Source organism: Balaenoptera acutorostrata, chromosome 11 (assembly GCF_949987535.1).
Source record: "Balaenoptera acutorostrata chromosome 11, mBalAcu1.1, whole genome shotgun sequence".
NCBI lineage: Eukaryota > Metazoa > Chordata > Mammalia > Artiodactyla > Balaenopteridae > Balaenoptera > Balaenoptera acutorostrata.
The window spans coordinates 61,028,214-61,052,086 of record NC_080074.1 but is presented as its reverse complement, the minus strand read 5'-3'; the positions used below and the strand labels follow the sequence as shown (position 1 = coordinate 61,052,086).

The 23,873-nt window shown below is 56.6% G+C and overlaps 1 protein-coding gene across 8 annotated transcripts; it reads right to left on the bottom strand.

Annotated features, from left to right (window-relative positions):
• Nucleotides 1-18: 18 nt before the first annotated feature.
• On the bottom strand, nt 19-19,174 carry ITGA7 (integrin subunit alpha 7). 8 transcript variants are annotated; one of them, XM_057557173.1, is made up of 27 exons: nt 18,737-19,174; nt 14,455-14,582; nt 14,276-14,355; nt 12,964-13,219; nt 12,341-12,472; nt 11,963-12,082; nt 10,893-11,100; nt 10,590-10,783; nt 10,125-10,213; nt 9,873-10,000; nt 9,644-9,739; nt 9,436-9,497; nt 9,144-9,313; nt 8,566-8,715; nt 7,804-7,919; nt 7,028-7,220; nt 6,865-6,945; nt 6,680-6,759; nt 6,467-6,541; nt 6,221-6,323; nt 5,557-5,733; nt 5,239-5,370; nt 3,332-3,445; nt 3,004-3,102; nt 2,790-2,915; nt 1,685-1,797; nt 535-738 (listed from the first exon to the last, which is right to left on the bottom strand). In XM_057557173.1, exons 1-27 carry the CDS (start codon nt 18,940-18,942, stop codon nt 678-680), a joined length of 3,489 nt encoding a protein of 1,162 aa, XP_057413156.1. In that variant the 5' UTR covers nt 18,943-19,174; the 3' UTR covers nt 535-677. The 8 variants fall into 8 exon arrangements, with proteins under 8 accessions (XP_028021579.2, XP_057413157.1, XP_007179592.2 ...); XM_057557171.1 differs by lacking the exon at nt 535-738 and adding an exon at nt 831-1,005; XM_028165778.2 differs by lacking the exon at nt 1,685-1,797 and having other exon boundaries at nt 19-738; nt 18,737-19,173.
• Between the last annotated feature and the right edge of the window lie 4,699 nt (nt 19,175-23,873).

Below are 23,873 nucleotides of genomic sequence, written 5' to 3'. Positions count from 1 at the left end.
CAGCAAAGAAGCCAGAGGTTTTGTCCTCAAATAGTTTTTAATAAATAGACAAAATCCACTGATTGATGCGGCAAACTAAGGTCAGAGGCGAGGGGAAGCTAGGGAGGGAAGAGCCCCTGAGTCAGCGACATAACCTCCTCCCCACCCTCTGGGCTTAAGGCACTTTCAGGGAGATAGGTCCTTGGGGTCTCATTATACAGGGTGAATGGGAGAGGGAGGGATTAGGGTCCCTTCTCCCCACTTTTGCACCAGGACACCACTGCCCTCCTCACCCTCCCCCACGACCCATCCCTGATTTACCCCCTCTCATCTCACAGCATCCTAAGGGGAGGTTTGGGGGTCGGGGGGGTGTGGTCCTCACGGGGAGAGAGGCCTGTGGCCCTGAGGAAACAGATCCTGCCAAATCCTGATGGGACACCAGCAACCCAGCCTGCCCTCTTCATCCCCAGGAGCCATCTCTGGGGAAGGGGTGCAGGGGACCCATGGGCCAGACTGGGAAGGAGGAGGCTAGGCAGTGCCTGGCACAGGGTGCCCATCGGAGCCCAGCTCCGGGTGCCCATCCCCAGCCAGGATGGGGTGTGCATCGGGGCCCTCCCGCCGGGGGCTGCCCCAGTTGTTCCTCAGGATGGTGCCCGTCTTCTCCTCCTTGAACTGCTGCCGGTCTTCCCGTGGGATCTTCACCGCGTGGTACTGGGGCACAGTGGCTTCGGGGTACCGCGCTCGCTTGAAGAATCCCATCTGGAAGAACAGCAGGCCAGACATGAGGAGGCTGCGGGGCTGAGGTCCCTGGAGCAGATGCCCAGCACAGCCCAGCCTCTTGCCTCCACCGTCCCTGGGACAGAAAGAACCAACAGCAGCAGAAAGGGGCTGGCTGGGCAGCAGCTCGTGCAGTAAGCAGCCCTCACAGGTGCCACCGTCAGTGCTGGGTCCCCAGGTTCTCATGGGCAGCAAGAGAAAGACCAGGAGGGGCCTGAGGTGCAGGACCAAGGACATCTCCCTTGGTGCCTGAAAGAGGGGGTTGAAGGTAGAACATCAGGACTGCTGACCCCAAAGGTTTCCACAACCCCAAGATTTTTAAGAGACCCAGTAGCATCCCCTAGAACACAAACAAGAGCAGAGGAAAAACATGGCTTCCTAGAGCGCTGCAAACTCCAGAATGATTCCTCTCAAGCCTCGTACGCACAACCCCTGTGTACTGAGCAGCGTGGCCCTTAGGGCGGGCCCTCTCCTCTGTGAATATGGTAGCCTGGCCCCTCCCTAAGTCATGAACATGCTGGCCCTTACCTACCAAGACAGAAATGTGCCCCTTGCACACTCACACTCAGGACTTCCCAGGACTCCTACATGCTGGACTGCACGGCACCTCCTTGCACATATGTCTCTGCACACTCATGCCCACAGAAAAGACATGCACGGCACCTCCCTGCACTCCCCACGTGCTCACAACTCCAGGAGCCCACCCAACCCTTGTGCATGCCCCAGGCTGTGCACACTCACCCTTATGACCTCACCCTGACAACCACCTCCCCTCAGTTCCTGGAACTCACACCACCCTCATGCAATCTCCTTTCTACACCCTGCACATTCCTGGTCCCCTGAATGCTGGGAGCTCGACCTACGCTCACATACATACCCACACACGCACGCACACGCGCGCACACACATGCTCACACACAACAATTACCCCACGGTCCCTGGACCCCCAGCTTCCGCAGCTGAGGGCTGCACGGCCAGCCGGGCCCGGTGATAGTTGGTGGGGAAAGATGAGCTCTGGCTGTTCCGATGGAAGAAGCCACACTGGGACGGAAGGGAGGAAGGGAGCAGAAGAGGTGGAGGATGGGAAGACTGAGGAGGGATGGGGGCCTCTACCGCTGCCTTGTCCCCCTTCCATGGGAGCAGGAAGCAGAGATTCTGGAGCCAGTTTCTCGGAGGCACCAATCTCCACTAAGAATGGCAAGGTTCCCAACAGTCTGGATGCCCAGAGGCCTGGTCCACTGATGGCTCACATTTGCCAGAGGGTGTGCTTGGTCCTGGGGAGGGGGGGCAGTTCTCCATAGGGCCCCAAGGGCATGCATGGTTCCACATAGCCCAGATGTGGCATGTGGTTCAGGGCATGACCGCTGGTGATGGATGTGATTCTCTGTACTGACACGCGCATGAACGGGCTTTTAATGTGGAGCCCCAGACGCACACGTGATTCTGGCTACACTCTGTGTGTATGAGAATGGTTCCATGTAGAGCCTGGTATGTGGAGGTTCCGAGTTCAGTCCTGGCAACAGTTCCCTGCAGGCAGTTCTCCACACTGGTTGGCTTTCTTGGCCACAGTTTCCTTCCCAGCCTTACCCGCCATGCTCTAGTTAATTCAGACCCCACTTCCCTGCCTCCATGACTTTGCCTCTTATAGTCCTTCTGAAAGGCCCAGACCCACCCATCCGTCTCCCCACATCCAGATCCTACCACCCCACCTTCTAAGGCGCAGCTCCAGGGCCACCAGCTGTCGAGCTTGCCCTCGCCTGAATTCCCACTGCACTTTCTTGACTTAGTCCACTGCCTCGTCCTAGACTACTCCCCTCCCCAACTAGACTATAAAATCCCTGAGAACAAGATCTACATCTGACTTATCTCTGAAACATCCAGGGCCTGATAGAGACCCTGGTACACGCAGGGTAAGTGCTCAATGCAGATTTGCTGAATAAATGGGAGACTGGGTGAGAGAACCACACCATGAAAGGCCACCTGCCTGACAGGGGAGCCCTGCGCCCACTGGCGTCACCCTCCCCAAGCCTCACCTTCCACATGAGCAGCACCAGCAGCGCCAGCACCAGCAGCCCGGCCAGTACAGCCAGAAGGATGACCCACCAGGGGACTCCTTCTGCCACCACAGCCACGGGGTCCAGGTATACCATCACTGGGATCTGGGGAGCAAGGGGTTAAGGGAACAAGGGCTGGAGCAACAGGACAGAAGAGCTTCCCCTGCTCCACCTCCCCAGCCCGGCAGCTCACCACTGTGGAGGCATCTCTGAGCAGCAAGTTCTTGATGGAGGACTTCACGGTGATGTTGGCTTGGACAATCACTTCCAGGGACTTCACAGCCGAGTACTCCTAAGGGAGCAAGGAAGGAGACCCTCCTCCTAAATGCCCCCATGCCCCCACCTCCCCCCAGCTCCTGAAGTTTGTAAACGGAATGGTGCCCAACACGGAGGGTGTTTCTGCCTGTCTTGGGTTGAGAGTGTGCTGCATTTGGACAGGAAGGAGGAAGAAGGAGAACTGAGCCCCAGGGCAGGTGTTGGGGAAGAGGATGCCCAACCCAGCGCCCCAGCCTGACTCTCACCTCCAGGAAGGTGCTGTTCCAGAGGCGGCCCCAGACATGCAGCACAGCTGCACGGTCAAAGCTGTAGAGAGGGCAGCTGAACACCACGCAGCTGGCCGTGCCCCGGGTGCAGTCCTGGGGACCAGGACAGGCAGGGCTCTGAGCTGCTTGGCCCCAGCCCACTGAGCTGCCCAGGGCCCAGCACCCTCACAAACGTGGTCACACAGACACCGTCTACCCAGAGCCTTCCCTCCATCCCTCCATGAGCCCCCATTTTCCCCTGGCTCTTCGTTCAATATCTCTCCCATTTTCCTTACCTGGCTTCAAACTCCCCTCCTCCAAGAAGTCTTCCCAAACTAACCCTGTGGTCCAAAATAGCAGCCTAGCCCAAATCTGGGCTATTTGGCTTTGAAATGCATGGGGAGCAGGGAGGAGGTCTCTTGACAGCGGCAGGCAGAGTATCTTCCCCAGTAGATGCTTATGTTACCTAATGACAGTCCCATATATTGAGCATCTATCTGCAAGGTACTTATCTCACTTAAATTCACAACTGTCCTGCAAGGTGCATATTATTATCATCCCCATTTTTTCAAACTAGGAAATTAAAGTTCAAAGAGGCCAGGTGACCTGCCTCAGGTCACACAGCTAGCAAAGCTGGAAAGAGGTGGAGCAGATACTTGAACCCAGGTCCAGAGTGGGCAAAGCTGCACTCCTTTGCGAAACCCAAACTTACTGAAGGAGGAGGATGCCCCAGGAGCTGCTGGGGGGACAGGGGACTTAGGCCCTTCTCCTTCCAAGCCTGCCCTAAATCCATTTGGCCCAATCCTACCTAATGGCCCATTTGCCTAAAAATTAATGTTCTATTCATCACGCTGCCTATACAGAAGAATGGCCACTTTCGAGCAATTCAAGAATCCTTGGTCAATTTGTCTAAAAGTCATTTTAAGTAAAAGAATCCATTTCAAAGTTCTTATCAAAAAGGGTGGCCTTTCAGAAGACATCAGTCCCCTGGAGAAAGCAGGACTATCCATGTAACAGGGAAACAGCAGTTACACAAGCTCATACCACCCCTGAGGTGCCTTCATTTGCTTTCCGCCATGCTCTCAGGGGGGCAGGGAAGCCGAGGGCCCCCAGGAAGGATGGGCTGTGGCAGCAGAACTTCCTCCCAGACAGATGCCACCAGAGCTGGCCCAACTGCTGCCCTCCCCCTGCCAAGGTCTCTTTGCCTCTTTTTGCCTCTATTGCCCATCCTTTCCACACCTGGGATTCACCTTCTGCCACCAGGCCAAGCACCCCCCGATCTGTGTCCCCCCTCCCACTCTCACTGCCAGCGCCATCCTAAAAGGGACCAGTACACAGAGTCTGCGCTAATCTGCTCAGCGAGCCCCCTCAGGAACAAAACCGTGTGAAACAAGGAGGAAACCAGGAGGCAAAAGGGCTCGAAAAGGATAGGCTTAATGAATCACATAAATATACTATCGATTTAATTATTAGAACTTTTAAAACCTTCAAGTGTTTTTTGACATTGTGAAAATCAAGCAGGTTTCCTTATGCAAATTGACTTTCTGTCCTAAAAGAATTCAAAAGGATAACAAACAGATCTCAGAGATGGCTAAAACCACCCCCCTATAAAATGTGACCTTTCATACAAACGCAGGGAGAATCAACTGCGTGGGCAACGGGCTATGGTAAGTGCCCTGCTCTGGAGTGAACACCTGGTGGGCACGGGGGAGCTGCGGCGGCGGCAGCTGCTTCACAGGTGTGATGTGAAGTGCCCTGTCACCTTGCCCCCGGTGTCCGTGACCATCACAGTTGTTGACAGGCCACCCGGCACCCTGAAGCTCCCTGCCCTCCCCTCTCCCCGCCATCCTCTGTCATACCCCGTGCCCCACCCCATCCTGCCTGGGCCACGTCTGCCCCGCCCTCACCAGGGTGACGTTTTTCTTCTTCTCAGCAGAGGACACTGGCCACCAGGACGTGCTGGGCTCCGGCTGCTCATGAGGCTCCTGCGGCTCCGGCTGCCCCAGCTCCCGCCGCCTCCTGTCCCTGCTGTCCACATCCTGAGGTGGGGAGGGGCCCAGTGAGGGTCCCTCCAAACGCAGCAAGGACAGGTGGCACCTCCTCCCCAGCACCCTCCTCCTGGCCCCCCGACCAGCCACACACCCCCAGCCCCATGGCATCCTTCCCAAAGTCTGACCACGCCCCACCCTGCTTCCGCCGCCCCACCCACCCCGCCTAAGCCTCACCAGGTGGAGGATGTTGGGCCTGGGGGAACAGAGTCCCCTCTGCCCCGGCCCCTGCCCGCCCTCCAGCTCCACCCGCATGGGGTACAGCAGCCACTTCCCGTTGGCAATCTCGTGGGGCCACATGATGTTGAGGAAGGCCGAGCCCAGGGTATTGAGTGACTGGCCTTGGTTGGAGACCTGTGGGCACAAGAGAGTGCGAAGGACAGGTTCTAAATCCCCAGAGATGGAGGGGACAGGGCTGCGGGGAAGCATAGCTTCAACAAAGACTCAGGATCCGAGATCCAGGCACCATTCTCTGCCCACCCCAAACCCAGGAAAACCCGGAGATGTCACCGGGAAATGCGGGGAGGCCCCAGCCAAGCAAGGGCAGGGCTCTGGGAAGAGACATCAGCCCTCCCCCCATGTCCCCGTCCCCCAGCAGAGGCCCCTGGGCCCTCATGGCCTCCCCAGACCAGCAGGTGGGATGTCCAGTCAGGTATGAGCAGGAAATGGTCAACTGAGGCCTCAACACAAACACCTGCACACAGCCAAGGCCCAGGAACTGGGAGAGGCCTCGAACTCGCCGGACCACCAGGCGCCAGATGGGAGAAAAGCCACAGCCCTTGGGACATGTCTCAGCTTCCCCTCTGTGCCAAGAAGGGAGGGACCTCACCAGGCCACTTACCGTAACCTCATACTTGACCTTGCTGCCCACATCTCGCTCAGATTGCATGGCGCTCTCGCCCCGCACCACGCCAGAGAAGAAGAGCTGCTGGGGAATGGCCACCCTGGTGAGGAGGGGTCAAAACAGGGGCTGAGGAGGCCTGGGGCCTGATGGAGGGCCAGGCCAGGTGAGGCAGAGCCCAGGCCCGGGTTTGGGGGTAACGATGCCCACCCCTCTGGCAGAGGTGCCCCCCTGGACAGGGCTTACCCCGTGATGGACAGTGGCAGCTCGATGAAGACACGGGCTCGGGCAGAGACCGGCTGCAGCTCCTGCTCGCTGATCCTGGCGTGTGGCAGGGGCAGGCGTGGGCGGCGGGCACAGGCCCCGCCCCAAGGGACCAGGTGAGGACAGCAGAGCCCTTTCTAGGTGGACTTCAAGCCACTGCCCCCACCCTCACCCACCTTGCCCCGCCAGCCTTACGTGGCCAACAGCAGCTCCACCTCCAGCTCTGTGGTCTCAATGGTGATCCCTGAGGTGCTAAGGATGAGGTAGAAGGTGACCTAGGCAAAGGGTGAGCAAGGTTAGAGTCCGGGAGGGCGAGGGGCTTGAGGAGGGGTCAGGGGTGACAGAGCCGCTCGGATAGGGATAAGGGCAGGTATGCCGACCTGGGCACCTCTCTTCATGGGGTTCCCCAGCTCACACTCGACATGGGAGGCGTTCTCATTGGACAGGCACAGCGGCTTCTCCTGGAGTGGGGACAGAAGGAGAGATCAGCTTGGGTTACTGGAGCCCCCAAGACCCCATCCCTGCCCTGCCCCGGGTCCTCACCGCAGGGTCCAGGGCCCGGACTCCTGAATAGTGCAGAGAGGCAGGGAGGGTGACCAGGAGCTGGGCTTCATGGGCGTCATCCCCATCAGCCTGGGGCTGGGCTGGGTCCGAAGGCAGATTGGTGACCTTCAGCTCCAGGCCGATGACTGGCTGCCCACTCAGTGCAAACAGGGCTGTCGTCCCATCCGCATCCCTGGGGGGTCAGATGCCACTCACTCTAAGACCTGAACACCTGCCCCCGCCTCTCCCTCCCTTCCTCTTCCCCCCGCCAGTGCACGCTGCCTGCCCCCACTCCCTGAACCTCTCCTCCCACCCTGGCTCTCCCAAATCTCCGCACACACCGGTCCAAGCCTCAGACTCAAGAGAGTCAAGACTGGGAGTCAGGGGACCTTTGTTTCTGGCCCCAGCTCCAGCACTTACTGACCCTGGGCAAGTAATTTAACCTCTCTAGGCCTCCGTTCTCCATCTCTAAAGTGGGACTAGTAATATTTCCTGCTTCATGGGGTTGTGAAGACTTAACAGTGAGATGTATGTGAACTGTATAATTTTTTTTATATGGTGAAGGATTGTCACTCTCTGCCAGAGGAGCCCCTGTGGGCCCCTCACTGCCCTCATCCTGCAAACTTCTGAGCTCTCAGCAGGTCCTCCCCACCTTCCACCTTCCACCCTCTCCCTGCAGGCTCAGCCCCCGCTCCTGCTGGCCCTCCCAAGGGGACTTCCTTCCGTCCCTTGATCTCTTGCCTTCCCACCCCACCTGCTCCCTCGCTCCCCCTCACATGGGCAGAGGCTGAAACTCCGTGTCGCTGACACGGGCGCAGAACCGGGCGTGGACCAGCTGCAGATTGCTCTGACACACCTTGTCTTCACCACAGCCTTGCTTCAGAAAGTGGATCTGGGGAGAGATTTGAAGAGGGGGTCATTCCCAGGGGGTGAATGTATCGCCAAGGCATATGGCGGGGTAGAGGATCACGGGAGTAAACAACCTGAGTTCAACCCGCAGACCTGCTGCTTCCTAGCTGTGTGATACCCAGCTGGTCACCTAACCACTCTGAGCTGTGTCCCCATCAGTAAAATGATGGGAGTATTACGATGCCGTGGTAGAGACCAGCAGGCTAGTCCACAGCGAGGCCGCATTTCCTCGGCCTTTCTTGCATGTAACTAAGTCCCAGACTTAGAACGTGAAGAGAAGTAAAGGGCATCACTTCCGGACTGGCCATAAGAACCACACAAGGAACTCCCCACCCCCCTCCAACTGATGGGGATAGAGGTGACCTGAGGACCTTGGAGGCCACATTTGAACATGGCAGACCCCCACCACCCTGGACCCCTGAATGACTGCCTGTCCCCTCTGACTAGGAACACATGATAATTTGGGCCATTTTACATCTGCGGTCCACCTGTTACAGCATCTAGAGATATGAGGAACGAGTGGGGTAACATGAAAGAATTTTGCAAGCTGTGAATGTCACTGGCGAGGGAGTCATGATCCCTGTTCCTCCCAGCTTCTTCTCCTGGGCTAAACCAGAACGCATGCTCACCTCTGTCCGCTGGGTGCTGGGCTGGTGGGCATTGAGGATGGGGGCCACGGGGGGCAGCCCCTGGCCAGGAGCCTGTCGCCGGAGCCGAGGGGTCTGGAGACTATAGGACAGAGTCACCACGATGGCCCGAAGCTTGTCTTTGACATTCTCCTGGGGAAGGGAAAAGATAGACGTGGATACAAGAACAACCCCAGACCCCAGCCCTGCCCAAAGCCCCCAGCCAGACCTAGGACAGGTCCTGAAACCCAGAAGGAGGCTCAGGGAGACGAAGGAGAGAGGCGGAGAACTGGGCTAGCGGGGGGAGAGCAACTGGGGTGGAGAAGGGAGGACAGCCAGGATTTAGGGCTTCGGGGACCAGACAAGAAGATGGAACCTGCCATGGCCATCTCCAGGGCGTATAGAACTTGACAGGAGATGCATGAAAACAGCAGGTAAAAGAGAGGCCCAAAAGGGAGGCTTCCCAAATGTCGAGATCTTAGACTGAGGTGTGAGTGTGTTTGGGAAGAAGATGAGAGGAATCCAGGAAAAGAGAAGATGCGATGACAATGACCCTCAGAGGCCAAGGGGTCAGCGTCCACCTGAAGCTGAAGCATAGTGTCTCCACAGACTCGGTCATGCTGGTGTTTCAGCCACACGGTGCCTGAGGCCTGGTGCTTGGGGTCATCTGGGCCACGGCTCAGGAAGGTCACACGGGGCACCTGGCCCCGGAGCCTCCGGTCTGTGTCCCCATCTAACGTGTAATCCAGGGCTGTGGCAGGTGGGAGAGGAGGGACCGGTGAGCTGCAGAGCAGCTCCAATGGGCCCTTCTCTGCACCCCGGAGTGACCCACCCTGACACCCAACGGGGTGGGCGTGGAGGGGCCTCACTCACCCACAACGGGGCTGTAGCTGCTGGGCGATGCAATGTAGCTGAAACAGACCCTGAGGTCCATGCTGCGGGGACAAAGGCAAGGCTGACAGGCCCGGGCCACACCCCAACCCTGCCCACTCCTGCCCCAGCCCCAGCCCCAAACTGGGCAGACAGGGAAGAACTGGACCCTGGAGGCTCCCCTCCACCCTCCCCTCGGACCCCGCCTCACCAGACCAAGTGGCCACTGGCGCAGTTGGGCTGTTCTAGGTCGATGTTTCTTGGAAGAATAGAGACCTCGTGGGAGACGTGGAGGACGGGCCTGGCCCTGGGGAAGGGGGAGTCCAGGGCACAGGAAACATGAGAACATGAGGCTGGGAAAGAGGGGAGGCGGCAGATCTGGCACTGCAGAGCGGCTCCGGCCTTGGGGAGGGGGAGGCCAGCAGAGAGGGAGGGCTCACCTGAAGAGCACGGCAGTGTCGGCCAGGGAGCCCACCAGCAGGTCCGGGTAGCGGTTCCCATCCACATCCAGGCCGCCCGACAGAGAGTAGCCAAAGCTCTTAATGCCCACAGCCTCGCCCTCCAGCACCTGCGGGACCAGACCATCAGCCTCCCCACCCATCACCTCCCGGCCTCTGCCTCCCCCGCCCTCTGCTGTTGTGCCCCCCAGGTCCCCCAGACACCCATTCCCTCATCCCCACCACCCCCCTCACCTGGGAAGGTTTGACGACAACCCCCAGGCTGCTCCCGTGGTAGATAAAGACTTTCCCATCCCCGTCGAAGGGAGCCCCTACAGCAAGGTCTGCAGGAGTGGGAGAAAGGCAATCAGACCTGGGGGCTGGAGGTGGGAGGCATGAGGTCCAGGCCCCTACTTTCCCTCAGTCACTCAGTTCCATACCCTGTGTTTTCTATTTTATTGAGAGGCTACTAAGTCCTGGGCACCTTACACATGTCATTTTTAATCCTTTCAGCTACTCTCTGCAGGTATCACTGGCTCAGAAAGGGGACCTGCCCAAGGTCACAAAGCTGGTAAATGGTAAAGCTCAGACAGGAGCCCAGGTTGCTCCTCTCCCTGAGCCCTCAGAAGACCTTCCCCTTGACCTCAGAGGCACTTCCGCACCCCTGCCCCTCCCCCCTCCCTCCCCCCCTTCCCCAGCCTTCCCTGTCCCCATTCACACCTGGGAAGCCATCTTGGTTGAGGTCCCCCAGGACAGCCAGACTGATCCCGAACATGGAGTCAGGAGAGCCGCAGAGCCGGAGAGGGGAGACCCCAGCCCAGTGACCCCCCTGGTTCATGTACACATACACGGCACCCCCCAGTTCTTCTTGGCGCTCAAAGTAGTAGGGGGCACCCACTACCAGATCTGTCCAGCTATGGAGAGAGGGAGACAGCCAGTGGAGTCAGGAGGAAAGGCCAGAGGCCCCTTACCCCTCTTAGACCCAGCCTCCCCCAGGCTCCACCCGCCTCGGCCCACTCTCACCCGTCATTGTTAAGATCAGCCACCGCCAGCGAGTAGCCAAAGCCAGAGGTCAGGCGCTCCCCGGACAGCATAACTTCAGGCACCAGGCGACTGGCGCTGTCTTTGCGCAGAATGACCACAGCACCCTTGTGGTTGGCACGGGGGGCCCCTGCCACAAAGCTCAGCTCCTCTGCTCGCACCAGACTCTTCCCCGAGTCAATGGAGAAACCTGGATGGGGGCGACTCACCAGTGAGCTCTCCCCACCAGACTCCCAGCCAGGGTAGGTCACAGCTCCTCCCACCCTGCCCCTCCCTAAAAGGTAGAGGTGCCCTCTGAGGTATCACCACCACAGCTGGACCACTCCTCCTCCCCTCCAGAGGCCCGGAAGCCCTCCCCACCCAGAGACTAAGGTCTGGCACAAGAAGTGCAATGAGGTCGGCCTCAGGGACTGGGGAGGAAGGAGAAAGGCAACGGCTGAGAAGGCCAGGCCGTTGGGCTGGGGGCCGAGGCGCCGGCAGGAGCTGGGCCAGGGCGCCCCCATATGATTCCCTGGAACTGCTCTCCTCTCTGCACACCCAGGAGGCTCCCATCCCATCCAATGCACCTTCTTTGCCCCCTACTCCCACCATCCTGGCAGGAAGAGGAAGACTTCACATGGACGGGAGAGGAGGAAACGGGGGAAATGGGGAAGAGCTTGATTCACGCAAGCTTCTCCCAGGCCTCGTTTCCTCCTCTTCTGCGGAAGGATGCGGATGAGAAAGGAGAGGGACTTACCAACACAGCTGGACCTTTCTCCGCACATGCCCACCATCCATCCCTCAGAGAAGGTCCCCCAGAGGTCTAGCCTCCTTCCTTCCCAGTACAGCCTCAGCCCACCTGGATCGTCCTCCATGGAGACCCCCGTTCACAGCCCCGAGGTTTCACCCCTGGGCCTCTTCTCCTTGGGCCTGGTTACTGGGCTCAGCTCTTGTCTGTAATCTGGGCCCAGTGGGTGTTTCTCTGGGTACGTGTTGCGGGGCAGGGCAGGAGAGGTGGGGAGGCCAGGCCAAGCCCCCAGGGCCCAGGAGGACGTGGAGGGGAGCTTACAAACCTAAGTAGCTATTCAGGGCCAAGTCTCCGGCTGGTCCTGGGAGCCGGTCAGCAGGGTCCAAAGTTTTATACACCAGCTGGTCAGGGTCTGAGCTATCAATGTTGGTCACAAAGAGCAACCCTGCGGGGGGCGGGGCGGGGGAGACACCAGGGAAGGGACATCCAGAGGAGGGGCCACAGAATGGGGAGACAGAGGCAGACAGAAAGAGGAAGGCGTGGAGAAAGAATACGAGAGAGACAAACAGACCAGAGAGATGAGAATCAGAGACAGAGACAGAGTGAGGGACAGAGACAGAGACGGAAGGATGGGAGCATGGAGAGAGAGGACAAGAGAGGAGCAGAGGGTTAGAGCAGCTCCGGGCCAGGGAGGGGTCCCTACCAAAGTAGCTGTTGGCAGGGACCGGGATGAGGCGGGGGTCCTGCTCCTTCTCACCCCCCGCCTCGTAGGGCCCGTCGTCCAGATGTGCCAGGTCCGCTGAGCCCTGCACACAGAGCTCCACCCTGGCCGTGCCTGCAAGGACAGACCTGTTAGTGCCCAGGGCAGGGAGCAAGGAGCACCCGCAGGCCGGGCGCTAGTTAGACAGGCACCCAGGGAAGCCCCTCCTCTCCTTTCCAGCCCTATCTCCACCCCCTCCCGGCCCAAGCTGCCTGGGGTCCCCCAGACTTGGCATCACACTCACCGAGTGTCAGCCCGGCCAGCGGCAGCGTGCGGAGATGGGAATGGGAGTGATGAGGTGTGGGCTGGTGTGTTGGAGCATGCGGGCCCCGGCTGGGCATGTGGGAGCTCATGCCAGCATGTTGCGGAACTCTCGGCCATGCGGAGGAGAGGCGATGGCCCCGTTCGTGTGCGTGCTGGCATGGCTGTGGTGAGAAGCGTGGCAGGGCCCCAGGGCTCCACGGCAGTGAACATGTGGGTGTGCTTGGCCACATGCTGCCCCCAACCCCCTCTCTGAGGTACTGGACATTTTGGTTCCCTTCTCCCCTCCCCAAGGAGTCACTCACCCTTCCAGTTATAGGTTCCCGGGGCCCCAAAGAGGAGGTAGTGGCTGTCGGGGGAGAAGGCGGCGGCCGTGCCCTGCTGGCAGAACCCAAATTGTTCGTGGCCCTGGGGGCGTCCCTCACAGAACTTCCACTCCCCGCCATCCAGCTCATCGCGGATGGCCAGGTCCTGGCTTAGCACAAAGCAGCGACCAATCACGTCCCTCGTCTCCAGGATCTGGTCCACACGCTGCCGCGCCTCGTATCGGTGCGCACAGGTCTGTGGGAGCAAAGGAGAGGGGCTCATTCCACTGTGAGGGCCAGGACCCTGCTTGAGCCACGCTGCCCGTGTGCAGACATTTGGCAGACACTGGTTCACTTGCACTCGGGTGCACGCGCGCGAGTGCGTACAGGCACGCGCACACACACAGACACATCTGCCAGCATCACTGGGGCACCGCCCCCCAGCCCAGTGTAAGGCAGGTATATAATATAATCCCCTGCCCTATCCTCTCTGCACCCACTTCTTCACCCACAGCACAACAAAGCCAGCACCCAGAACTCACGTCTCCTCGATCCCGCCAGATGGGACTATCCCCAACATGCCCAGCTTGGTACTGCCTCTGAACCTTTCTAAGCACTGCCACCTCGTCTGCAAAGAACTCCCTCCCTTCTCCACACTCCAAGTGTTGCTTATTCTGGAAATCCTGGCTCAAATCACCCCACCTGCAGGAGTCTTTGCTCTCCACTCCTCCCTTGAACTTGTATGGACTGGGGACCATACCACTCACTTAGCATTAACCACATTCTGCCCCATAGGGACTTATATTATTGTTTGTGCATGTTAGTGATGACAGAGAGAGAGAATGAGAATCTCTGGAACTATGCAGGAGGCTAGCTGAGAACCAGGCTTTTCCCTGAGTTTACACGTCCTCTCTCAGTAACTAGCACAATGCCTGATGTTTAAAAGGTTCTCAGTGAGTTTGACAAATCAGTGGATGGATGAACGGTTAGACATTTTTAAATTTATAAGGACAGGGACCATGTCTTACACCTTTTTGTATCTCTCTGAGGTCCTCGGAAGCGGACCATCATACCATATTGCCAACCTGAGTTCTGTAAGCACATCTGTGCATATGCACACACCATACACACACACACACACATACACACACCACCCTTGCATAAGTGACAAGAAGTGGTACTCATTGCAATTATATTACTGTTACAGAGTCAAACTGTTTTTCCTTCTTTTTAAAAATTAATTTTCATGACCTTTTTCAATAAAAATAGTAAATATTAAAAGTCAAAAAAAAAAAAAAGATATGGTACTCACAACAATCTTGCCCCCAGGTCCCTGGCTCCGAACACTGACTCCCAACCACTGGTTCTCCTTACTCTCCTTCTGCACGTCAGCTGGAGGCGGGACACTGGGAATTAGGGGAGGAAAGAGGAAGCCCAGTCCTCCCCTCCCCTCCTCCTGTGCCCCCCACCCCACCCCCACAGGGCCCTCACCTCCCCGGTCGATGTCCACTCTGTAGCAGTCAGTCTCTTCCAGGCTCAGTGGGCAAGCGAAGAGGCCTCCAGTGCGATTTGCCTGCTGCCCAGGCAGGGCCAGAGCCTGGGGAGCGCCCACCAGCAGCCTGCATGATGGGGCAAGGGCAGGAGTTGGTGGCCAGAGTGCTCCACCTCCCCAGAGCTGCCCAGGCCCAACTCCTCGGTACCAGGCAGAGTGTTGAAGGACTAAGGCAAAGGGCCAAAAGCCAGTTTTCCCATGTCCTGATACGGGCAAATTAACACACTTGGCCGTGCAATCATCACATTACGCATGCACATACTATCTGGATGAAGAACCACATACATAGTAGATACACACACACACACACACACACACACACACACACACACACACACGCTCACGCCACCCCAGCAGCCTGGCCAGCACTGCTGGTTTGAAAGAACCGCCTGTTCCCAGCACCTGTTCCTGACCAGCCCTTCCTACCCCCAACTCCCTGGCCCCATCCCCAAGCTCTACCCTCCTCCCCAACCCCAGTTCAGTCGAAACCTTTCAAGAAATGCCAAAAATGCTGGGAGCAAAAGTAACAGCACCATGAGGTGGTCCAGGGACCAGCTTTGCAGGGCCAAGCAAGAGACTAGATATGGGTCCACCTCCCTCACCCTCTCATCGGGGATCCATCAAAGACCCACCGCCCAGTAACCGTGCCAGCCCAGGATTCTATCAGTCACGCCGGCTGGCATGGAGGTAGGGGCAAGTTTCTCTTTCTGTCTCCAATCCTAGCCCCATTCTCCCCATACATCCTGAATCCCCTTCCCCATCCTTCCTTCTGCTCCCCCGTCCATGATTTTCCCCATTCCGCCCCCCGCCCCACCCCCACCCAGCCTTCTCTCCTACCTCCCCCTCAGACGCTTTCCCAGCTACAACTTTCTTGGCAGGACAATTTTCCATGATCACAGCCAAGGCTTCTTCCCCAGGGGAGGACTGTGCTGGGAATGGAGGCTGCCTGGGTCCCCTGGGGAGGACCCCCAGGCCAGGAGTGAAGGAGAGAGAGAGGTGAGGTGATTGGCACCCAGCTGGCTACAAGGATCTTCTTTTCGCAGAGGGAGACTCAAAAGCATCAGCAAGACAAACCTCAAGGCCTCTCTCCCCCACTCTTTTCCTCCATCGCCCTCGCTGGGGCGCGAGGCCCAAAACTGTGTGGGGCAATATTGCAGACAGGCATCTGTGGGGCACTGTGCCAGTTCTGATGGGGCACAGAGCCAGTCTCCCTTCCCACAACTCCTCCTCGTCTCTTAGCAGCTGTCACCCCGTGTCAGAGCCAATGTCACGAGAGAGGGGGGTGGGGAGTGGAAGGGAAGAGAGCATACACTGGGCATTCGTTAACAACTATTTATTGAGAACCTATCATCTGCCAAGCCCTGTGTCAGGCACTGGTGAGACAAGGAAGTAATATTTATTCAGCACCTACTATGGGTCAGGCCCTAGGCTAGATGCCAGGGATATGAGGAACTAACGTTTATGACTCTCTAATAGGTGCCGGGCACCGGGCTAGGCATGTTACCTGCATTATCTCATTTAACCTGCACAACAATCCTATGTGAGGATTCTTTGCTTCTCTTTCAGACGAGGAAACTCACTCAGAGACATTAGTTGGATGCTGGAATTCAAACCCACATCTGCCTAATTCCAATATCTGTGCCTTTTCCACCCAATGACTGGCCACCTTCAGAAAAGGAAGACAGGGATGAGGAGAGGAGGGTACCCAAGCAGAAAAAGAAACTAGGTGGCATGGCCAACCTTCAGACAAGTCCATGGTGCTCCCACCTCCAAACTCAGAGATGGGGAGCCCTTGGAGGACTGGGGCTGCCTCATTCATCTTTGCATTTGCCCCCTAGGAGGTGTCCATATGTGTTTGCTGGACCCACACATTATGCAGACTCACAGAGACACACAGTGTCTCAGCTGGTCAGCGCATAACTAAGCACCAGGAGAAGCTAACAGTCGTGTTTAATGCTCACATCTCCCCTGGAGGTCATGAGTAGGGAGTAGAAAGGAGGGGAGGGGTCCATATGGAGGAAAGAAGCTGAGTGCATAGCTATGCCCAGCCCCACACTTGGTGGAGAACAGACCAGACCATCCCACCTGGAACAAGAGTTCCCACACACAGCCTCTCCAGTCCCTCCACCTCTGGCCCAGCCACACACTCCCTCCTGGCTTCATCCCATGATCCCCAGCCACCCCAGACCTCTGGACAGAACAGTATCCACAGATGCAGCCACTGCAGAGAGAAAGGCAGCTAGGAGCAAAGGACTCCCTGGGAGCCTGGCTAAGTGGAGGTGAAGGAGTAGCCCAGTACCTCTGCACTTCTCAATTCCCCATTCACTCCAGGCTCCAACCCAAGTCCGGCCCACTCTGACTCTCTCAATCTGGGTGGCCCTGTGGGGAGGGTGCTTGGCCTGGAAGGTTGGCTCAGCCCGGGGGATGCTCCAGCCAAGCCTTTGGATCCAGGCTCCCTGTAAGGCACTAAAGCTACGCTCCAGCTCTGTGGATCACCATACAAGAAAAAAGGTACCAACACTTTCATAGCACCCACTGTGGGCCTTGCACTATTCTCAGCATTTTACATGTGTTAACAACTCTTTCAATGCTCACAACAACTCTATATGGTAGTACAGTTGATGGTATTACAGCTGATGGAAATAAAAGAGGCTGAAACCACAGAGCAAAGAAGGTTACACTTCAAAGTCTCATCTGGGGCCAGATTGAAAGACATCAAAATTGGTGAGGTCTTTCGATCAGCGAGTGCTGGGGAAGGTGAGCTGCAACCCCAAAGCCAGGGACTTAGCGAGGTATCTGGCCTCTCACAGGCCACGAGACAGCAGAGCGCCCCCTGCTGGAACAAGAGCAGGGTGAGGGGGTCAGGCCCCTCTGGGAAGGCCCCCAATTTGGCTTAGGGGCCACCATCAGAGACGAGGGGGAAATGACAAGAGACCAAGCTATTAAAAATAACCTAGAATTTGCCTGGAAATAGCTCAGAGAGCTCAGCATGTCCTAAAAAGGCCTCCAGTCCTAGAACTCTAGCACATGGCGGGAGGGGGGAGGGAGGGAGACAGAGATGAGGGAGGAAGCAGACAGAAGGCTGAAGAAGAGCTGAAGTCAGTAGCTTTCCATTGCTCCCAAAGTTTGGGGGACCGCTTGACCCTGCTCCCTGATGACAGGGATAATGGAAGAAGAAGAATCAGAGCTAGCCCCTCCTCCCTGAGCAGGGAAGAGAAATGAGCTCTTGTCCCTACTCTCTGCCCCCAGGCCAATAGCAGTGGGGAGAAGACAGTCCCAGTGGACAGCACTGATCTCAGTAATGGACACTTAGTGTGGCTTAGGCACCAGCCTAGGAGAGAAAAGTCCCCTGGAAGGAAGGGGTGGGCCGCTTTCTTCCCCTTCCTGACTCCCTTTTTAAAATCGTATAAGGAGCTGGGGCCAATAGTACAGGAAGCATGACAGTCACAGGCCCCATAAGTGTGTCTTTCTCCTACGGGTCCCGAACTGATTAGAAAATAACCAGAATTGTCCTCTGCCCCTCACTCTCCCTGCCTCTCCCCACTGCTGAGATTCCTGGAGCTGGAAATTTCCTGAGGAGGAGGAAGGGGAACAGCCTGGCCAGCATCCTTCCTGGATCTGTCTCACTGCTGCTGCTGCTGCTACAACTTTGGAGGCTCTGTTTTCTGCCACCCTCTATCACCAAGCCACCTAGTGCAGACTGCCAGACCCTCCCAGGTCCTCTCCCAGCCTTCCTGTGGTCCTGAGCCACAGAAGCGGCAGCCCAGCGTCCCGATGCTCTCTTTCCATCCCATGGCAATGCCCTGGCAGAAAGTTATTTCTGGAGTCTACCCTCCACCCCTTCCATGGCACCTTCAGCCTCTCTGTCCTTTCCCTCTCCTCCTGACCTAAGCAGAGGCCAAATGCTCAATCTCCCTCCCTGAGGGAGTTCAGCCCCCAGAAGGAGGGGAGCCACAAGCACTGGGACTGGAACAAGAATGCAAGCTGGGGTGAAAGTTGAAAGGAGATCGCTCCCAGCCAAGACAAGAACCTTGTTCTCCAACTTATCCCCAAAGCAAGATCCTGGGTCTCAGACCCAAGACAGGCAAGGCTCCAGGCTGGGGTGTGGGTTATCTGTAGGCAGCCTGAGTCTTGATGGGGTTGGAAGATTGAGAGATGGGGCGGGCCGGGGGCGCACCTGTGGCTCGGGCACGGGGATTCTGCGCGGGTGTGGTGACTCACCAGCTCTGGGGTCCGGGCTGCAACTGGCGATGCAGAGCCACAGAGAAGCCGAAGAGGCTCCCTGGCTCGCCCTCCTTGCGCAGGGCGCCCATCACGTCCAGATTGAAGGCGACAGCCCCTGGGAAGAGCAGTCCGGCAAGCAGGGAGCCAAGAAGGTAACAAATCCCAGGGGCCCCCCATGGATCGCGGCCCGGAGTCCCTGCCATGGGGCGACCCCCGCGCGCGCTTCGAGAGAGCGCAAGGAAATCCGCTCGCCCCCCGAGTCCCAGGTCTCCCGGGGCGGGTCTCTGGTCTCCGAGTCTCGCTGGTCCTTCAGGGGGTCTCCCAGTCTTCCGCCTCGCCACCCCTCTCCCGCCGCTCCGCCGCCCCAGCACCAGCCAGGACAACTGCAGCGGCCGCAACCCCTGGTCCACTCCGGCTCCCGCCTCCGCTCCCACGGGTGGCGCCCCGGCCCCGCCCTCGCCCCGCCCCTCGGCGCCGCTGCAGGTGGAGGCCGCCGGAGTCGCAGAGGGATGCCCAGGAGGGTGGCTCCGGGTGGGAACCCTCCCAGCCCCACCCCACCTCGGGCGCCGCCCCCGCCAGCGCTCTCCCTTTCCCCCCACTCCTGCCCTACCCCGCGAGCGGTGGAGGCGGCGTCTGGGAATGGGGAGGGAGTGAGAAATACGGATAGAAAGGCGCCGAAAAAGAGGAGCGGCGGAGGGCGGGACGGGTAAGAGATGGGAAGTGGATGAGGCTAAAGGACAGTCTGGGAAGAGAGAAATGCAAAGAGAAAGATGCAGATGAGTCCGGTGTGGTCCCTTAATGCTACCTTCTCCCCATGGACACACAGAGCACCTCTCCTGCTGTTTAAATCAAACCATTTCCCACCCGATCCCATCCCACCCCACCTCTCAGAGTCCGGCAGTGGCAACGGCTCTGCTAGACACATACATCGTCAGCGGTCAGAGAAGCAGAGGAAAAGACTGGCGAGAAGAAAGAAAAACTCAGCAGGCCTGGGGAGGGGAACAAAGGAGGCAGGTAGAAAGAAAACTGAAAGAGAAAAGAGATGGAGAAAGAAGGGTAAGAGTTTGATCAACAAGGATGGAATGAAGGGAGAAAACAAGGAAAAGACTGAGGGTGATATAGGAAGAGGAAATTAAGCTGGGGGGAAAGCATGGACTGTCAAAGAAGGCCAAAAATGTGAGAGATTGGCCCCAAGAGGCAGAGAGATGGGAAAGATGTCTCCGGCTTCCAGATCCTTCCCAGAACCGTACATTTCCTACCCTCCAAAGGGGAAGGGATTGGAGGGGACAGGGTCCTGCGCTGGCCCAGGCAGGATCGGGGTGGGGCTTCCCAGGGATGTCCACAGGAACTTGTCCCTCTGCCTCTCCCCTCCCCCCAGGCTGAGACAAAGGCAAAGGGGGGGAGGACATTTTCCAACTGAGCTATTTATAACTCTAATCCAGAAATGGGGCCAAGAAGAGAGATAGGAAATAATTTGACACAACTGGAACCTCACTTGCTGCCACATCCCGTTCCTAGTTCTCTTTCTTACTGGGTGTTGGTCTTGGGTATATCCATCTGTCCATTTTTCTCCCTTCTCTCTCTCACCCTCTGGTTTTGTCTCATCCCCAGCTCTGTCTTTATCCCCCTTCTTGTCTCTGTCACTTGGAATCTTTCTAGACTATTTCTCAATGTCTCTAATGTTTCCTTTGCCCCCCAAACACTATTATATCCTTAAGACTCTCTGTTCTCCCTCCCTGTCTTCAAAGCTCCAATATGTGTTCTCCCTAATTCCTCTTCCCACGTTCCCTTTGTCTCTCTTACTTCTTTTTCCAGGATTATACTTAAAATTTAAAAAAAAATTTTTTTTTAAATAGGCTCTCACTCTGCTGCCCAGTGGGACAATCCTTGCCCTGTGTAAGTTATGATACATTTGAAAGTTTAGGACTTCCCTCGTGGCGCAGTGGTTAAGAATCCGCCTGCCAGTGCAGGGGACACGGGTTCGAGCCCTGGTCCAGGAAGATCCCACATGCCGCAGAGCAACTGAGCCCACGCACCGCAACTACTGAGCCTGTGTTCTAGAGCCCATGAGCCGCAACTACTGAGCCCGCGAGCCACAACTACTGAAGCCCGGTTGCCTAGAGCCTGTGCTCCACAACAAGAGAAGACACCACAATGAGAAGCCTGCACACTGCAGCAAGGAGTAGCCCCTGCTCGCCACAACTAGAGAAAAGCCCACGTGCAGTAACAAAGATCCAATGCAGCCAAAATAAAATAATGAGAAATTAAAAAAAAAAAGAAAGTTTGGGCCTCCATTTTTGCAACACTACACTTGTGGCCATCCCCTCCAGGGGACCAGCACACGTCTAAACAGGTGCTGTCCAGGTAATTCAGCAGGCTGGCCCCGAGATCCTACTTTTATTATCCCCCAGATATGCCCTCTCCATTCCTTTTCTATCTCAGAGCCCAGACAATGGAGAAGAGCTGATAGGAGAATGCAGAGGAGTAAAGTCAGGATAGAGCCCAGACTCCTGACTCTCAGCCCAAACATCCGACCGGGGTCAAAATGCCTTCAGAGCCCCAGCTGCCTCTCTCTCTGCACCTGCAATCCTTGCCTCCCTCCATCTCTACTCCACTGGCTCCTGCTAAATCCAAGGCTGAAATCAGACGCCAAGAATCTGCTTCTGACCTCCTCTGCCCAAATATTTGAGAAGTCACCTCACCCACCACAGGAGGAAAGAGCAGGAAAGAAGAGAGAGAGACAGGCCACCCAAAATTAGCCTGGCTATAAATAGCCGGGAAAGGGAGGGCGGGGAACATGAGAGAGTCCCAGACCAGCCTAGTAAATGTAGATGTGTAGATTTTCCCTAAAGGAGAAATGAATCCAGATTGTTGGAGTGGGGAGCAGTATTTCAGGTTAAGGGGGAATGAAGAAGCCGGAGGAATCCAGAGAATGGAACAATCTTAATAGTCGAATAAACAACCTGCCAGAGAACTTTTGTATTTGAGTTCAAAGTTCGGGAATTCATTAAACTAAAACCAATGCTGGGAATTCCTTGGTGGTCCAGTGGTTAGAACCCCGCGCTTTTACTGCGGTGGGCCCGGGTTTGATCCCTGGTCGGGAAGCTAAGATCCCACAAGCCCTGCAGCACGGCAAAAAAAACCAATACCAAAACACCAATCCTGATACTATGTGTTTCCACTAATATAACAAAACTGTGGAGATGAAGAACAGATTGGTGATTGCCGGGGGACAGGGATGGGAAGGTGGAGGTGTGAATATAAAAGGATAGCATAGGGAGTTCCTTCCTGGGGATGAAGAGTTCTGTATCTTGATTTTGGTGGTGGTTATCGAATCTATCTGTGGGATAAGATTGCATAGAACTACGCACACACACAAATGAATGCATGTTAAAAAAAAACTGGGGAAATTGAATAAGGCTTGTAGGCTAGTTAACAGCATTGTACCTATGTCAGCGTCCTGGTTTTGATATTGTGCTACAGTTATATAAGATGTCGCCTCTGGGGGAAGCTGGGTGAAGGGTACACAGGATTTCACGCACTATTTTTTTGCAGCTTCCTCTGAGTCTACAACTATTTCAAAATAATTTCAAAACCTTTTAAAAATTGATGGATTCCAGACCCAGCAAAGACTTTGGCCCTTGTCTGGCAGCCCCTCCCCACCTCTAACAGCCCTCTTCCCCTCTGACAGGGATCCCTGTTTTTCACCTCCTCCAGATCACACATTTCCCAGCTGCCATCTCTAGCTTAGGAGCAGACACTTCCAGGACACACACTGCAGGGTTAACTTCTCCCTGTACCTCATCTGGCAGCAGAGCCTTGGAGCATATGTCCCAGGGTCAGCCTCTTCCTCCCCAACATACATGAGGACTTTCTCACCCCACCCACCTCTCCAGCACTGGAATCCTTCTGCTAGCCTCTGAATTCCGGCTGGAACCAAAGTTCAAACTATGGGAGTGGCTGGGAGAGAAAGAATATAAACATGATTGAGGACAGTCAGTGGGGAAATGACTTGACCGCTCTGGTCTTTGAGGATCCCAGGGAAACCCCTTGCGTCTTGGGGAGAAGGACTGGGAGGTCACTTCCCACAGTGAGCCATTTAGACTGTCTTGAGGGCCCCTTTTCTTCGAGCACTGGCTTCAGGCCAACATTTGGAACTTGGCCACACCACCAACGGCCCCCTCTTGAAGCCCAGCCAGATTTCCCAGTATGAGAAGCCTTCTCCACTCACACCACATCCTCCCTCAGTCCTCACCCAACTCCTAACGACTCAGCAGCATCCGGCCCTAAGGCTTGGCCCGGCCAGTCAGCTTGGAGCTTGCTAATTAAAGCTATCTGAAAGAGACCTCAAAAGAACAGGGAAATGAGTGGACAAAAAGAGTATGGAGTTGCATTCATTTATTCTAAGGGAAAAATAATCTGAGTGCGAAATTGTAAGCAGAGGCGGGCAGAAAGAGATTTCAAATTTCAAGTCATTCTCCGGATATTCATGCAGCCAGTGTCCACCTCTACCAAAGGCAGGTGGAGCTGAGTTTCAACCACAGTAGACACTGAGGTTAGACAGTGAGCAACAAGGGCCCAGAAAAAGAGTAGGTGGAGGATGACCCTGGAGAGATCAGCTGGAGTCCCCAGATACAGGCACCCATGTCCTCTGCCCAGCTCTAGGGCAAAGGAACAGCCAGTGTGTGGGAGAGGAGGGCGGGGCTGATGTCCGCAGAGTCCTGGCAGCCTCTGTACCGTTGTGAAATGCCAGGCAGTTGTACCAACGGGGTGAGGGTAATACAGGATGAGCCTGGCACTCTCCGTGAGTCATCCTAATCTTAACAACACAGACTCACCACTGAAACCCCCAACACCAACCCTCCCTCATTAGCCCCTGCCCTCTGTTTCACGATCCGCTTGTCACCATTCTCTGGCACCCCTGCCAACCCCTGCCTTTCTCTCCCAGCTTTGCGAGTGAGGCACCAGGCATCTTCCAGTCTGCCTCTATTTTGCTTGCTCACTGCGGTTGGAAGCGAAAGCCAGAGTGGGGGAGGACTGGGCCAGGCTGCCCTGCAATGCTCTCACTCTTCCCACTTCTATTGATCAGCTCCTCTCTGGAGCAGAGCCTCTTCCCAAACACTCCCCCTACTAC